The sequence below is a fragment of the Pinus tabuliformis genome, chromosome 7 (genome assembly GCF_031772625.1).
Source record: "Pinus tabuliformis cultivar Carrire ecotype Pingquan chromosome 7, CPIR1, whole genome shotgun sequence".
Lineage (NCBI taxonomy): Eukaryota > Viridiplantae > Streptophyta > Pinopsida > Pinales > Pinaceae > Pinus > Pinus tabuliformis.
In genome coordinates this window covers 15,711,486-15,729,661 of record NC_142293.1, presented here as the reverse complement: position 1 = coordinate 15,729,661, position 18,176 = coordinate 15,711,486, and the positions used below count along the sequence as shown (strand labels likewise).

The 18,176-nt window shown below is 42.6% G+C and overlaps 1 protein-coding gene across 1 annotated transcript in view; it reads left to right on the top strand.

The window, feature by feature from the left end:
- LOC149244905 (uncharacterized) overlaps window positions 1–17,559 on the top strand; it is a 98,440-nt gene extending 80,881 nt beyond the window's left edge. Inside the window, exons 4-5 of the mRNA XM_089436561.1 lie at window positions 15,913–17,233; window positions 17,356–17,559. Of these exons, the coding sequence (XP_089292687.1) occupies window positions 15,913–17,233; window positions 17,356–17,559 (1,525 nt within the window). The remainder of the gene's footprint in view (window positions 1–15,912; window positions 17,234–17,355) is intronic.
- The last annotated feature ends 617 nt before the right edge of the window (window positions 17,560–18,176 follow it).

Genomic DNA, 18,176 nt, shown 5'->3' with positions numbered 1-18,176 from the left:
TAGCGTATTTCTTCTTGACTGTGGCTAGGCCGGCCTCTTATCCTCCAACGTCTAGGGCTTCCACTCCTAGATTTCTCTTCCACTAAAACCCAAGACAAGTGGAGAGAATCAAGATAGAAGTGTGTGTGAGAAATGACTTTCAAGTCATCTCCTTTTATACTAAAATGTTGAGCATATGTGGGGTTTATTTAGTTGTTGGCAGACCTTGACTAATTGTCTTATAACACAAATAAATTCATAATTCCATGAATACTTATTGGAATCAGACGATCTTTAGATCAATCCTACACCTCTCGATGAGATGGATCCAAGAAAAATATCAGCTGACATAAATAAGATGACCCACATGGAGTTTGGCCCTAGTTGCCAATTTTAACACTCCCTCTCAACTAGGGAGAACTCCATCCATTGATCCATATGTCCAACTGTTCTATCTCTGCCATCAGTGCCCTGCACTGCTCCGCTCTGCTCTGCTCTGCTGAACAGTGAAGAAGAAGAATTGATTGAGAATGTCTCATACCATTCTCTACTAACCCAAAGTCAGTTTTATTAATCCTACATCAATATCACAAGAGAGTGTCTCAAACCACTCATACTGATCCTATATCAATTCCATTGATCCCAGATCAATGGAGGTCATCCTAGCATATGGAGTGCGGTAGATACAACGATGCGTCCATCAATAGTACTACTATGGTCCCTAACCCCATTCCCCTGCTCATTGGCCAGATGAGAGGTACTTCCCATGAGTCCCAAACTGCATGGGTAGGATGCCTCGACAGGAGAACCATTCATCATGTCCCTAAGTCGCCACAGGTATCACAGGGGAAGGCTCAACCATTCACCCTGTACACAGCGCACCATTAGGGGAGGGTGAGTCGCCCTATGGTTGCTTGTTGCTCCAATAAGTACCCCAAGCCCCCTAGAGCTCCCAAAGCTCAATGCATGCATCATGCAGGACCCTCATAATATGGTCTCTCAATGACTCCAAGTCGTTCGGAAAGTCACAAATTTGACCTTTCCCTGGGGCTTTTTGATAGAATGTCCGCGACCTGTACATCAATCTCAATGCGATAGAGCCTCCTCGCTCATCAACATACCATATCCCAGATAAGTTAGTATTTGATGTCTATATATTGGAGCAACCATACAATATGAGATTCCTCAACAATAAAATCCCCCCCCCCCGTTGACATAGAGGATCCCAGTGGTATCCATCATTTGTACAAACAGCTCGCTAAAGAGCTTCCACAACAGGTAGCTTCACATGAGATCATACTCGTAGCTATGTATTTGGTCTCAATGGTGCTTATAGCAACTGACTTTGCTTCCTGCTCATCCAGGATATCAAACAGAACTCAAAGAGAACCAACACCCGTAAGTGCTCTTGCGATCCTCTACACTGCCTGCCTAGTCAACATTCGAATAATCATGCAGCTTTATATTTCCGGCAGTGTATCTCAATCCATGAGAGAATGTGCCCCAAAGATATCTCAAAAGATTCTTGGCACCAATCCAGTGTGGCTCAACCATATATGAGCTCACCATGGTAACTGCAAAACATATATCCGGACGAAAGTTCACCAAGAACATCAATGCAAATGAGTTTATGAAACTAAAAGGCATTTCCCAAATCTGGTTCGGCATCACCACCATATAACTTCTGAAAGTTAAGCTCCATCGAAGTAGTCGTGGGCTTGTTGTTCACCATTTCAAATCCGGAATCCAACTCCCTCTTAATTCTGCAAATGAGAGGGTCTGCACTTGTCAGAAATTGGTCATCCTCAAAAGGTGTCAATATGAGAGGTCTATCATCCATAACCTTCAAGCAATGGTTTGGATCGGCTTCACTCCTAGTGAATCTCAGCTTCATCAAACAGCTAACAATCCTCTCATACTATGCCCAAGGTGTTTTGCTTCAAGCCATAGAGGGCTTTCTTCCACCTAAGATTCCTGATCATGAATCTCAAACTCCTCGGGTTGTTCCAAACTTGTGGACCTGCTACGTGAGGGGAATAGTCCCCTTGTAAGATTTTCCTTCGGTACATCTCACACATGTACCTTCATGCTCTTCTTGAATTCAGGCATCCGAGTCACCATCTGACTCACATCGGGTAGGGCCCCATAAGTAGACCTCCAGTGCTATAGATGAGATGTGACAACTAACATGGTCCCCAATGGACTTCCAGCAACTTGATACAACCCTGAACTCAAAAGTATTGAAAATTCCATTTTCAAATACGTACCTTTCCATCGATGAATGCCACCCTGAAACCTTTGACTTCCATTGCCGAAATGGACACCAGGTTCTTCTTGCGATCAGGTACACAAAAGAGAATTTTGTAAATGAATCGAGTTACCCTCATTCAATTGAGGGGTAACATTCCCTACACCCTTTCCGGGATAGGTGGCATCGGCTCCAAGTATAATCCCACAATTGTTTCCATCTCTACTAAATTAGAGAGAGCACCCTTCTATCCGATGAAGTGCCTTGAAGCACTACAATAAATAAGCCGGATTCCCAAATAATCTGAAGGAGAGGGCCAATACAAGATAACGCTTCTTTATCTTATCAGAAACAACATTTGATTCTTCATACCTAGGGTTCCTTGCTTTCTTTGAAGAATCGGTCGTTTCCTTGATGACCTACATTACCTGTCATTCCTTTTATTATTGAAGATGTCCCTGGAATGATTTTTATCATTCATCATCAAGTGATGTGTCCCTTCCATTCGAAGTTTAGACACAGCGACATATAAGAGATTGATATGTTAGCACACCAAATTGCGTATGAAGTCTTGGTCTTGTGAACAAGAAATGAAATGAATAAAAGGCTTGTCAACAGTGTCACTAGGGTTTTGCAGCGAATCCATTTGCATGCTTGTAGAATTTGCAATTCGTAACATGGCAGATCTTGAAGGCCGTCAAGAATATAGGATTTTGCAATTAACTTTCTACAGTGTTTGTAGAACTCTGCAATTATTAAAAGTGGCAGCTCTTGAAGACTTTGGCATCTAGGGTTTGTAAACCCTACCATAGTTTGGACTAAAAGAAACCTTAAGAACAAAACCCTATCTAATCATTTCCACTATCTAACTCTTGATGATAATGACATTGTGAGAACAAGGTTGGTGAACAGGTCCAAGATTAAGAGAAAGCTAACCTTCCTCAAAAGATAATTATTCTACATCTCCTTAAATACTACTAATACTATTGTCTTTGTACTGTCTTTTCTTGCTCTTTCATAGTCTCCTAACAAAGGTTGCAGGTCAAAAGAAGAATTATTTAAGATTGACTAACATGTTGATTTTGGTTCGCATTGGATGTGCTCTAGCCATGAAATTTGGTGGAGAGGCTAAGACACATGAAATCTCCAACACCCAGAAATCGTTTGGAGAAATTCCACCCAAATGAGGAGTTATTAAAAAAATTAATATTTTTAATGGGTTCCTAAGTCTAAACTTAAGAAAATAAAAATATTAATGTGTATTAATAAAATATGGATGAGAACTTAATATTAATGTGTATTAATAAAATATGGCTGAGAAAGTTCTAAGTGATGAGGATCAAGCTAGTTCTAATCTTAGCCGTTGATTACGGACTTAATCTTGATCGTTGATTCGTCAACAGGAAAAGTATAAGAGGAGGCTTGAGGGTTAGTTGAAAATACACCAAGTGATCAAAGAATTTGATTTTCTGGGGCGAGGTTTGCTGAGGAAATCGGGTTAGTGATCAGAGTTGCAATAAGGGGCAGTTTAGCAAGGGATTTTCATCCGAGGTTGAAGAATACATAGCAGAGAGGAAGCTCAATGTCGGGAGAGACAGCGCAGGCCTTAGAAGGGCTGACGCAAAGGCCTTAAAACTAACGCAGAGGACGCAGAGGCCTGACGCAGTGAGACGCAGAAGCCGCAAAGGCTGAAGCTGGGCCTCAGAGGCAGCGCTGGAGAGATTCTGTGGGGCAGACTGAGAGCAGATCAGCAGATTCTGAGTCGGGAGAGGGTGACGCAACTCTTGGAGGAGTGACGCAGTTCCAGAGCAGTGCTTGGAGCAGCGTTTGCTATCCAGCATATGGAACAGCCGGAGTCACTGTGGGGTTTGATCATCCGTTTGCTGATTTGTTGGAATATTTGTCTCCGGATAGAGGTACTACTGCCAAGGATATTCTCTGTTGGGTGAACCATTTCTGGCACCCTAGTTGTATTCACGAATCTGCTTAGTAAAACAAACCCTCTATATGCTGCACCGGTTTTCCAGAATTGGGTTTCTTCCGGGGACGATTGTCCAAAACTAATGGTGTCCCTTGTGTTATTGTCTCAGTGTATTTCAGCGCATGATCTGTATATTTGTGAAGGTTGCAATAGTGTTTACTTCGATGTTTATGCAATTAAATAACTTGTTAATGTAAAGAACAAGTAGGAGATTGTAAACCAGTAATTGCAATAGGGGTTTCTGATGTGTTAGATTCAGGAATTTTCACATGGTATCAGAGCGATTGCAGATCATAGGCAACTGAAGACACCAGCCGAGAAATCTGAGAATTTGCAGCAGAGAAGCAGTTGTCCCGAGAGACAGCGTTGTTCCAGAGCTGAAGAGGCAAGAGGAGTGACGCAGTGCAGAGAGTGTGACGCAGAGGCTCACGCAGTGCCTGTGTCAGCACTCTAAGCCAAGAGAAGGGCCAAAGTAGAGGCAGAGAAAGGCAGATCAGGCTCACGCAGGTCCACGTCATCTTTCTGAGCCAGGAAGGATTTGTAGTTGGCCGGGAGGAGCAGATTCAGCTCACGCAGAGATTGTGCAGAGCCTGAAGGGCTCAGATTCTTCAAGTTATCAGGGCTAAGAGAGTTGTGCATATTTTGATTTGAGGAGTTGGTGGGACGTTGTTTGTGTTGGTGCAGAACAGTGTCTAAGGAGAATGAACCAAGGTAGAGGGAAGCACTACCTCCACATATTTCTAGCCAAGAATTCAAGATCCGAGTTGCAGCGGGAAAGGAGGATTGGAGAGGAGTGATTCGACGGTTGGTCGGACGAATTCTGAGAGGTCAAGACTCAAAGGGAGTCTAGAGAAGAGGAGCAGAGATGGCAATGAATGGGTTGAGGGATCAGGAAAGATTAGACAAAGCATCCAATTTTGTCATTTGGAAAGCCAAGATCCTGGCAATCGTAGACAAACATCGCATCAAGGACTATGTCTTGAAGGTTGTTGTTGAACCGGTCGACGCTGATCCATTGAAGAAATACGAGGAGGCCCAGGCTAAGGCCAAGTGCATGATCCTAGATGGGGTCAAAGATCATGTAGTACCACATATTGTTGAGAAGGACACAACAAGGGAGATGTGGGAGAACCTGACCACCTTGTATCAGGGCTCTTCCATGCAAAGGAAGATGCTATTAGAAAATCAGTTGAGACAGTATCAGATGCAGAAAGGAGAGGAGATAGATCCCTTCCTTCTCAGGTTGCAAGGGATTTGCGACTAGCTTACTTCTGTGGGTCTACACCGAATCAAGAGTTCATGGTTAGGGCTTCCCTGAATGCAATCTCCGAGGAGTGGGAGACGTTTTTCCAAAGCATTTTGGGCAGAGCAGCTCTCCCCAGTTGGGAGGAGATGTGGACAGCTCTGACAAGAAGAGCTCAGGAGATTGACCAAGGCATGGAGTAGCAGTAAGGGAGTTTGAATCAAGGAGGAGGAGGATGCAGCTCTCACATCAGTGGGGCAACAAGGGCTACAGAAGAGGAAGAAAAAAGACATCTCCAAGGTCAAGTGCTTCAACTGTGGGGAGCTAACTTGCTAAGACATTATGCCTCTCAGTGCCCCATGAAGAAAGGTAAGGGAGAAGCTTCTGACTCAAAGGCTGCTCCAGCAAAGGCAGAGAAGGATGTTGAGACTGATCATGATTGTGCCATGAGTGCTAATGCGCCTCTAGAGAAGAGGTGGGGAGGCTTGGAGTTGTAGTCAAGAGGACTACAGAAAGGGGCAGGATCCTTGAGGTGCCCAAACTCTTGGATCACATACGGCTACGGGAGCCCTTAAAGACAGTAACATGATGACAGGTGTTGGGTGGAGCAAGGTGTGATGGAGCAGCAAGGCAGTACTAGAATGTAGAAGTTTGTAGCAGTGCAGTTGAGGTTGCAGCATTGCGAGAGGCACAGAAGAGGTTGCAGCAGCGCAATGGCAGCAAAGAGAGCACAGGATAGCAGCAGAGGTAGCTTCAGCATCACGAGCCTTCCAGACTGACTAGGATGTCAGTGTTTGGGTGAACTCAGTTACTTACTCTCGGTAACTGAGTTGTAGTGTAGCAGTTAGCAGTGGCAGTGCTATGGGCAGCATTTTGAGAGGGAGATATAGTACAAATGTAGAAGTGACAGTAGCAATGTCATGGGCAGCAGTACAGGAAGCTGCAATGCAGTGGATGTGGGGCAGCAGGCCAAGCATCAGCTCAGAGGACCAATGCGAAAGATCAGTGTGATGCTTCTATGGTGAAGCATTACTAGAGCACATTCCTCGCTAAGAGGGAGTGTTGATTTTGGGTAGCATCGAATGTGCTATAGCCATGAAATTTGGTGGAGAGGCTAAGGCACATGAGATCTCCAAAGCCTAGAAATCGTTTGGAAAAATTCCACCCGAATGAGGAGTTATTAAAATAATTAATAATTTTAATGGGTTCCTAAGTCTCAACTTACGAGAATAAAAATATTAATGTGTATTAATAAAATATGAGTGAGAAAGTTCTAAGTGACGAGGATCAAGCTAGTTCTAATCTTAGTATAAGAGGAGGCTTCAGGGTCAGTTGGAGATACACCAAGTGATCAAAGAATTCGATTTTCTGGGGTCAGAGTTGCAGTGAGGGAAAGTTCAGCAAGAGATTTTCATCCAAGGCTAAAGAATACACAGCAAAGAGGCAGCGCAGCGTCGGGAGAGACAGCGCAAGCCCTAGAAGGGCTGACGCAGAGGTCGTAAAGTTGATGCAGAGGATGCAGAGGGTTGATGCAGTGAGGCACAAAAGCCGCAGAGGCTGACGCTAGGCCTCAGAGGCAGCATTGGGGAGATTCTGTGGGGCAAACTGGGAGAAAATTAGCAGATTCTGAGTCGGGAGAGGGTGACACAGCTCCTAGAGGAGTGACGCAATTCCAGAGCAGTACTTGGAGCACTGTTCACTGTCCAGCATAGGGAACAGCCGAAGTCGCTGTGGGGTTTGATCATCCGTTTGCTGATTTCCCGAAATATCTATCTCCGGATAGAGGTACTACTGCCAAGGCTATTCTCTGTTGGGTGAGCCATTTCTGGCACCCTTGTTGTATTCACGAATCTACTTAATAATACAAACCCTCTATATGTTGCATTGGTTTTCCCGAATTGGGTTTTTTCCAAGGACGATTGTCCAAAAATAACAGTGTCCCTTGTATTGTCTCAGTTTATTTCAATGCATGATCTGTATATTTGTGAAGGCTGCAATAGTGTTTACTTCGATGTTTATGCAATTAAATAACTTGTTAATGTAAAGAACAAGTAGGATATTGTAAGCGAGTAATTGCAGTAGGGGTTTTTGATGTGTTGGATTCAGGAATTTTCACATAACAGTCAGACGATCTGAAAGAACATGGCAAAGCATAAAGATTAAGGAGGAGGAAGAAGAAGTCGATTAAAAGGCAACACAAAAAGAAGAAGTTCACTTACCTCAGCTAGAAAGAAAGAGAAGTTAGTTCTTTAATGGATATAATGCTACTTGAAGTTTGGCAAGAGAACCCTAAGAAGCTTGTGATCAAAAGAAGATGATAGTTCTAGCAATACCCGTTAGAAAGAAGTTGAAGATATTGTTGTACCAATAACTGATTGGTTCGATCCAAGGATTGACCGTACTGATGCTGATATAAATATTACTGATAATTGGAAGCTAATATAATTTCATGGAAAAGCATGAAAGCAGAACTATGTTACGAAGAAAGAAGATGTGAATGCATGTGCTATCAATTGTGAAGAAGTTTGGCTCCATAAGACTATTGATGAACTACTTGATGACATGTTGAAGCTACATGAAGGTTGACAAAGGTCCAAGAAGGTCGAAGCTCGTTACAGTGTGATGCAGATAATTTCTGAGTAACTACAATAAGATCTCCACGGAAGAAAATGTGGCCGATGCTTTGAATCTTGATGAGTATGTTTGAGACAACCTTAGGCTTGTGGTTGTTCCTCCCTGTTTGAGAGGGAGTGAGGATTTCCTCCCTGGTTGAGAGGGAGGGAGGATGGACACCGTATTCTCCATGTGTCATGCACTATGGCCAAGACTAACAGTCATAAGCCTAGTGAAGGCACTGGTAGGGAGAATGGAGGATTGGATAAGCATTTAGGAATGATACTCCTTGAGGAATGGTATCCAAGATAGGAGTAGCCCTGGGGGCCGATACTCTTTGAGGATAGGGTATCCAAGACAAGAATAGTCCTGAGGACTGATACTCTTTGAGGATAGGGTATCCAAGACAAGAGTAGTCCTGAGAACCGATATTCTTTGAGGATAGGGTATCCAAGATAAGAATAGTCATGTGAGGGCATACCTAGTGAACATCTGGATGGTGTATGTGCTTGGAGATAGGTGGTGGTGGTGTCCAAATTTATGCCTCCCAGCATTGTGCTCTAATCTAGTGGAGAGATAGAGCTTGTTAGTCAAGGCCTTGCTATGCTTGAAAATGTTGGTTATGATGATGATTATGCTTACCAATCCAAACTCTTCTTATGAGAATATTTCAATTTGAGAGTATCCTAGTATCCTGTTGAGTCATTATGAATACCTCCATAATTAAGAGGGAGTGTTGGAAAATGTAACTAGGTTCGGTCTTCATAATTTTCATTGTACTTGTTTTAATTTGTATTTCATGAAAAAAACAAAAGAAAAAAAAAAGAATTTATTATTAATATTATTATTGTCAAAGCATGTTCTTCATGCTTGTATGGTTATTTGAGTCAAAAGAAAATTTCTCATGAGTCAAGCAAATGTATTTGGCTCAAGGTCCCATTTGGACTTGTGAGAAAAAGAAAAATATTTTATCTTGAAATCAAAAGAGTAAAAAATGCCACCACAGACTAAGTCATCCCTCCATGGAAACAAGTTGGCCTGGGCTCCAAGAGCCACCTATTCGACCTCCTGGATGTGTATATATAGAGAGCAACTCGACCACTTTGGAGACTATTCATTCACTCATCATGTACATCAATTTTTGTGCCAAGAAAAGAAGGAAAACTGACGAAGTCAAAGGAAAGAGAGAGAGGTCAAAGAAGAGAAGATGAAGAATTTTCTACCCTAGTTCTATGAATTTTTCTAAGGTATTGCAGGCCTGAAATTTCAAGGCCCAAAAAAGGAGCCAAAATTTCAGGAGACGACCAGATCTCAAATGTTTGACCAGCGTTGAATTTGTTGACTTTGACTTGATGGATAAGACTTGGAGGAGGGCTGACTTGGGGTCTTTGTGGCAGTCATGGTCTTCGTCTTGGGTCTTGGATATCTCACTTTAATCTGGTTCTATAAGAAGAGGATTTCTTGGGTTCCCCCTTGTGGGGTTTTTACCCTGCTTGGAGCCTATGTCTTTGTGTTCTTTATCTTTATGTGATCTTCATGTTTGGTACTTCTGGTAATTGTTTGATGAAGAAGAAGAACACAAAATTTAATAAAGCCAGCAAACATTCACAAGTAATAATCATGACATAGAAATTAACCCTAATCTATAGGCATCTTAATTTCTCGGCACAATACTCCTAATACAATGAGAGAATGCTTCTTAATAAGTTCTGGAAATGGAGTCAACATGTGTAGCAGTTGAAGGGAAATCCTAGGACTGAGAAGTTCACCTCTAACTCATAAATATGGTCTTGCTAGTTTCTCTTAGTAGCAAATTGAGCATGTCTCCATTTGACCCGGTGACTTAGAGAGGATGTGAAGTCTCTTAGCTGTATGTTGTTAGTTTTTGTAGCACCGGATGTGTTCTAGCCACAAAATTTGGTGGAGAAGCTAGAATACATGTATTCTCCAAAAGCTAAAAATAGTTTCTGTAAATTCCACCCTTAAGTGTCCTAATTAGATTATTAACCAATTTTTTAATTATTTCCTAAGTCTAAACTTAGGGAATATGGTTAATTAATCAGTATTAATTAAGATGTGGTGAGACTCATCTAGAAACTCACACGGATCGACAGGGAATTAATCTGGGCCATCAATTATGATTTAATCTTGGCCATTGGTGCTCCAACAGAAGATTATGAGAAGTCGATGGGTAAATGGAAAGACACACCAAGGCAGATACTCAGTTGCTCAAGCAGATCGATTTTCTTAGCGGCTGAAGTTTGGCAAGAGAAAATCAAGTCAGAGAGTGAGTTGCAGGAGAGAGAGAGAGGACATCAACAATAGTTTGAGAGTGCAGGACAAATCTGGAAAGGGTAGCATAGAGGAGTGACGCAGGCACTACTTAGTCACTGCGCAAAAGGGTGATGCAGTAAGGCCAGCGAAAGGGCAAAAGGTCCTCTTCGGGGTCAGAAAAACTCTGTGGAGTGTGAGAAATTCATTAGTAAATTTATCTCAATGATTCTTCCTCTATGTTGGCTATCTGTATCTTGTACAGAAATTATTGCTAAAGATTAATAGAAGAAACCCTCATCTGCTCCACCGGTTTTCCCACATTGGGTTTTTCCTGGGACGATTGTCCAAAAATAACTAATATTGTGGTTATATATGTGCTAGTATTTTTCTTTGCATTTATTTTCCGTAGAATTTTATTTGTGTAGGTTGCAGTGTATATGTTTCGATATTTTCCGTAGAAAATTGCAAATAATTTGTTTAATCAATTTAACAAATAGAAGAAATAATATTAGTTGCTGCAATAAAATTCGAGACAACGAATTTTCACATGGTATCAGAGCACAGGTGAAGCAGGAAGAGCTCGATTGCAGACGGAAGAAGGATTTCGAAAGCACTGCGTAGGCAGCAATTCGAAACCCCAGAGAGGTTGCGTAGTCCATTGGCTAGGTGGGAAAATTTTCATGGAAAATTAATTCTCTAAGTGAGTCGATAGAGAATAAAATTTTCCGGATCAAGATTTGTCAGAGGCAGAGGGAGCAGCGCAGCAGTTTCCACGCAAAGCAGGACGTGTATTTTGCAGCTGAGAATTCAGTGTTGGGAAGGAAAAATAGCATAGGAAATTATGGATAATCAAGAAGCCTCAAAATTATCTTCCAGATTGGAAGATGAGTTTGCATCTCTATCAGGGCCGGCATCAGCTGGTGTCTAGTATATTGATAGTGGAGCTTCGGCTCACATGACTGGAGTAAGAGAATATTTCTTGAGCTATCAAGAGGAGCAAATGGACTTCCAAATCACTATGGGCAACAGAACTAAGTGTACTCCAGTAGGGAGAGTCACCAAAGATTTTCAGATGGAAGCAGGAACTAGCACTAGCACCACTAATGTACTGCATGTGCAAGGATTGGGTATGAACCTAATTTCAGTTTCCTAGTTGCAGGACAAGTGGTATGATGCATACTTTGTGGGGAAGAAACTATATGTCAAGCATCCCAACTGGAATAAGGTGAGACAAACTAGAGCACGAAGCAACGGGCTATATAGATTGCAGATCGATTCTCCAATGGCACAGATAAGCAGTGATAACAGCAGTAGGAAGGAGTTCAATGAACTATGGCACAGGAGGATGGGACACTTGCACCATGGAGCACTTAGGATGCTCATAGAGACTGTAACAGGAGTTCCATCTCTCAGCACCGAACACGATGATCTATGCTGAGGATGTGTACTGGGAAGTACACAAAAGCATCGTTTCCCAAAAGTGACAGTAGAGCCAATGGCGTGTTGGGATTGATACACTCAGATATTTGGGGCCCTACGTCCACCAGAGCTCTTAGCGGTGGCGTGTATTTCGTCACCTTTATTGATGACCATACTAGAAAAACCTAGATCTACTTCTTAAAGACCAAGGATGAGCTCTTTGATCGGTTTTGAGAGTTCAAGGCTCTCGTAGAAAACATGACAGGGAAAACTATCAAGGAACTACATTCAGATAATGGTGGAGAATACACGGATAAACACTTCTCAGATTTTTGTGCAAGGGAAGGTATCAAAAGAGAGTGGACAACTACCTATAATCCACGGCAAAATGGAGTAGCGAAACGGAAGAACGGAACTATAGTCGGGGCAACAAATGCCATGTTGTATGATCAGGATTTGCCTAGATTTTTATGGGCAGAGGCATGCAACACAGCGGTGTACATTCAAAACAGGACACCTCACAGAGCATTGGGGAAGAAAACACCAGAGGGAGTCTTCACCGAGAAGAAACCTGAGGTAAGTCATTTGAGGATATTCAGGAGTGTGGCCTATTGTCACATTCCAGATCAGAAGCAAAATAAGTTGGATCAGACTGCAGAAAAAGGGTATCTTGTAGGATATAGCGAGACCTTAAAGGCATACAGAATCTACATTGATAGCAACAAGAAGATTGTAGTGCGACGAGATGTAAAGTTCATGGATGACAGAGCTTTCAGAAGATCTCGAGAGATGCCTGCAAGAGATCAGTGATCAGATGTTCCGTTAGTCCAGCAGCAGCAGGGACCGCAGGTAGAACAAGTAGGGGGGCAATCACAGGATTCGAGTACAGTGACTAGTACCAGCATCTCCTTAGTAGTAGGAGATCCAAGAAGTTCTCAGCAGACAAAGCAACAGGAACATGTAGAGGAACAAATTGAACCTCCCACCACCAGTGATAGGACCAGCAGGGAAGTGCGTTAGACCTTGAAGGATGCAGAAGAGTTTGTCAAAGCTCCTAGAACCGACAAGTGCCAGTGCAAGCAACCTGACAAATATCAGGCCTTGGTAGCTCACGTTGCAAAACCCTCCAGTTTTCAGGAAGTCACACAACATCAAGTGTGGGTGGATGCCATGGTAGAAGCCATGGTAGAAGAGTACAATTCTATCATAACAAATGATTTTTGGGAGGTGGTACCTAGACCAGAAGATAAATCAGTTGTGGGTTCCAGATGGATCTACAAGATCAAGTACGTTGCAGATGGCAGTGTAGAGAAGTATAAGGCTAGGTTCGTGGCAAAGGGGTATGCACAAAAAGAAGGAATAGACTATGAGGAGATCTTTGCCCCAGTTGCTTGATATACGTCTATCAGATCCATCATATCCCTAGCACCGCAGATGGTATGGGAAATTCACCAGATGGACGTTAAGACAACATTCTTGAACGGGGTGTTAAAAGAAAAGGTGCACATAGAACAACCTGAAGGCTTTGAAACTCACGAGAAGCGCACACATGTATGCAGATTGAAGAAAGCCCTGTATGGGCTCAAGCAGGCACCCAGGGCATGGTACGGTCGGATTGACAATTACTTGCAGCAGTTGGGATTCATCAAGAGTGATGCAGATCCCAATCTCTACTACATGATGGTGGAGAATGAGCCTCTCATTCTGGTTTTATATGTAGATGATCTGTTTTTGACAGGATCATCAAGGCTCATAAAGGATTGCAAAAGGAACCTTGCAGCAGAATTCGACACGAAGGATATGGGGTTAATGAACTATTTTCCAAGGTTGGAAGTATGGTAGAAGAATGGGGAGATCTTCCTTGCGCAAGGGAGATATGCTACAAAAATTCGGAGGAGATTCAGAATGAAAGATTGCAGACCAATGGCAACACCAATGATTACCAACTGGAAAATGGTAGATGCATCAAGGGTCAAGGAATTCGACCCCACCTTGTATAGACATCTAATTGGGTCACTCACGTATCTGGTCAACACCAGGCCAGACATTTGTTTCACTGTCAATACCCTTAGTCAGTTCATGGTGGAACCAAAAAGGGTACATTGGGCAGTAGCTAGGCACATTCTCAGATATGTGCATGGAACAGTCAGACTCGGGTTGAAATATACTCGAGGAGATGACGTCAGATTGAGCGGATTGCCAGACGCAGATTGGGCAGGTAGTTCAGTGGACAAGAAAAGTACCTTCGTGTACTACTTCAACGTTGGGTCTGGGATGGTCTCTTGGTGCAGTAGGAAGCAGAAGTCCGTAGCACTCAGCTCAGCAGAAGCAAAATATATGGCAGCCAACACAACGACGTGCGAAGCCATATGGCTAAGGAAACTGCTAGTGAGCTTGTTTACGAAAAAAATGGGTGCGGCCAGTGTTTACTATGATAATCAGAGTTGTATAAAACTCTTTGAGAATCCAGTATTTCATGACAAGTCGAAGCACATTGATATCAGATGTCATTTCATCAGAGATTGTGTTCAACCTGGGGCAGTCCAACTACAGTATGTCCAGTGTTGCATGAAGCGCCCCCCCCCCCCCCCGCTCCGAAGCTCCGAAGCGCGCCCCGTACGGAAGCGCCGTACAAAGCGCCTTCCGAAGCGCGCTTCGGAAATTCGGAAGCGTGATTCGTAAATTTTTTTGCGCTTCCTGGAATTTCCGAAGCGCGGGCTCCGAAGCGCGCTTCGTATGGTGCTTCGGGCCGCCGAAGTGTGGCACTTCGGAGCAGGAAGCGTGTGCTTCACGCACGCTTCTGTACGCTTTGGCGGAAAGGGGCGCGCCCAAGGGAGAAAAACAAATTTTTTTTTAATTTTTTTTTAAAGTTAAGTTAACTCAACCTTAAGGGGGTGGGTTAGGGTGAGGTTAAGGTGAGGAATGAAAAGAATAAAGCCCCCATTCATTCCTCATTTTCTCACTTTGAGTTTATGAGAGTTGGAGAAGGGAAGAGAGGAGAGGAGAAGAGAAGAGAGGAAAGGAGAGGAGAAGAGAGGAGAGCTTGGAGGAGTGAAGAAGGAGGAGCTAGGAGAAGGAGGAGGAGCTTGGAGCAAGAGCTTGGAGGACTTCATCTACAAGAGCTAAAGAGGTAAGTTCAAACCCCAAACTCCCTTGTTTTTTTGAAAAAAAATTGTATTTTTCTCCTCCCTCTCCTACTCTTTCCCATTGTTTCTACTTGCTCCTTTATTTACAGGTTGTCGTTGTCCACCACCTATATCCATATTCCAAGATGGTGTTCTTTTGGCTTCTATGTATCATTCCACTCTTGGTTTTAATGATGGCAAGGGTGAGGAATAGAAGGGAAGAAACAGAAGAGGACATTGGTGATGGTCCTAATAGTAGTGACCCAATGTATGATGAGGAGGAAGGGTTTGAAGAGGAAGGGGATGAACTTGAAGGGGACACTGAAACACAAGATGGGAAAGCTACATCAACACCCTTGTGGAACTATGTGACCAAACTCGATGGGGGAAAGGGTGGTGGATCTTACAAATTTGTGTGCCCTCATGGTTGTCATGGAGGAAAACCATAATGTGGTTCATATACCCGTCTGAGGAGGCATCTTTGTGGGGTGCTGGACAGTGATGAAAAAAAGGGTTCTGTGGGGGTACAAATTTGCCCAAACATTTCAACTGAAGAAAGAAGAAAATACATCCAAATAGAGATGGATGCACAACAAAAAAACAAGAAACAAAAAACTCATTCTGAATCAAGTGCAACCTCTAAATTTGGTAGTTTCTCATCTCCTCATGGTACTTCTGCAAGCTCTAGAGGTAGAAGAACAATAGGGGATTTCCTTAATGTTGCTGGGAGGGATGATGTGGATGGAAAGATAGTCCGTTTTCTTTGTGCTTGCGGTGTACCATTCAATGTGCTTCGCTCTCCCTATTGGCATGAAATGGTAAAGGCCATCAATGAAGCCCCAAAAGGATACAAGGCCCCCAACTATGAGAAAGCTAGAACAATGTTATTAGAAAGAGAAAAAGCTAAGGTTCAAAGATCTTTGACACGTTTTACAAATGAGTGGGTAGATTCTGGGGTATCCATTGTATCAGATGGGTGGACAAATATTAGAAACCAACATTTGATAAATGTTCTTGATGTTTCTTCTAGTGGTGCAGTATTTATTGCATGTCATGACTCCTCCTCCATCACTGCATCTGCACAAAACATTGCAGATCTCCTATTGAAATCAATCAAAGATGTTGGTCCGAATAATGTGGTTCAAGTGATCACAGATAATGCAGCAAATTGTAAGGCAGCAGGAAAAATTATTGAGCGTACTCATCCACACATCTTTTGGTCTGGGTGCCTGGTTCACACATTGAACCTTTTGATGCATGATATTGTGAAACACAAAGAATGTGGGTGGATTGCTGAGGTTTACAGGAAAGGGAAGCAGCTCATTAAATTCATCACAGGGCATACAAGGGTAAACTACTTCTATGGCACTTACTCCAAGTTGCAATTGCTTAAAATTGCAAAGACAAGATTTGCTAGTTATTACCTCACCTTTAGGCGGCTAGTGAAGGTGAGACAAGCTTTAACTAATCTGGTGTGTGCTGAAACATGGGATGAAATTAACACTGACACAGATGGTGCTAATGCAGTCAAGGACACTGTTCTTGACAGTTACTTTTGGTCACAGGTTAAATATGTTTTGCAATTCACCAAACCAATTTATTACATGATCAAGTTTGCAGATTCAGATCGACCAGTAATTGGGGAGGTGTATGAGCAAATGGATAGCATGTTGGGGCAGATTAAAGACATTGTTGAGCCTAGAGATACCACCTTGTACAATTATATTCGTGTAGAGGTGCAAAACGGATGGGAAATGCTAAATATTCCATTGCATGCATTAGCATATGTTTTGACACCTAAATACTATCATCCATCATGGCTTTCAACACCAGCACCTGGGGGGGGAAGCAGGAGAAAACCACACCAAGATCAAGAGGTTCACCAAAAATATATGGCTGCATTGAGTAAATTAATCCCTGATGAGGAGGACGCTGCATTGGTACGGAGACAGGTGAGCAACTATACGCTCAACACTGGTCCATTTGGGAGCATGCATGCAATTAAAGATCGAGAGACTTTTTCTGCTCTTGAGTGGTGGAACATGCATGGAGGGGGTACTCCACTTCTACAGAGTTTGGCATTGCGGGTGCTATCACAGGTGGTAAACACTTCTTCTGCAGAGAGGTGTTGGAGCTCTTATTCTTTCATCCACAGTGTTAAAAGGAACAGGTTGAGTTTAGACCGGGCAGAGAGCTTGGTTTATGTTCATTACAACTTGCGATTGTTGTCCCATTACTGTGAAGATGCAAAGTCTAATAAAGACTTGTTGATTTGGGACAAGAATCCAGAGGAGCCCAATTTGGAGGATGGAGTGTTGCGACTAGAGCAATTAGAGGATGCTCTTATCCAGGTATGTCCATTGTGGTATGAATTTTCCAATTTTCCCTTATAAAGCATTTCTCTAATTCATGTTTTTAATTTTTTTGTTAACTAGTGTTTTTTTTTTTGCATGAATTTTTTGAGCGATTCTAGGATGATGATGACCGTGTTGATATGCCACCACCCCCACCCCCATCTGGTCCCTTGGTTCCTAGGTTCCATGGTTCAACACCAACAGCAGGGGGTTCTTCTTCATCAGTTTCAGTGCCACGACTTACACAGGCACCATCTTCTTCATTGCCACCACGTGGAGGCCCACCACCATGTTCTATTCGTGGTGGAAGGAGGAGAGATTAGTAGATATATTCACAATCTACTACTTTTTGTCATAGATTACTCATTAGACTTGTAGACTTGTGAATTTGAATTTTGAACCTTTTTGGCTTGGTGGTGACCAAGTGACATATTTTGTAAACATTATTATTTGAATTTTGGACATGACAAATGTTGACAGTTGCTCACTTGCTAGATAAATCATAATATGCTCTATGTTTTATGTTTTATAATATGCTCTATGTTTTATGTTTTATAATATGCTTAAAAATTTGATGTATGTTTGTAATAGCTAGAATATAGATGATTGTTGTACATACTAGTAACTACAATGGAATCATGGATGCCATATCTATCTTGATTTATGCAAAAATATGCATGTTTTCATGTCTTCTACAATTAATTTGGTATTTGGGATGTTTGTTTTGAGTATAAATGCAAAAAAATATAAAAAAATATATATATATATAGCAGACGCTTCCGCGGACGCTTCGCTTCCTAGATTTTTGGAAAATGACGCTTCCGCGCTTCCGCTTCGCTCCCGCTTCGTGCAACATTGAGTATGTCCCCACATGAAATAAGGTAGCTAACATACTCACAAAAGATCTAGGGAGAGCTACGTTCCTCCAGTTCAGAGAACA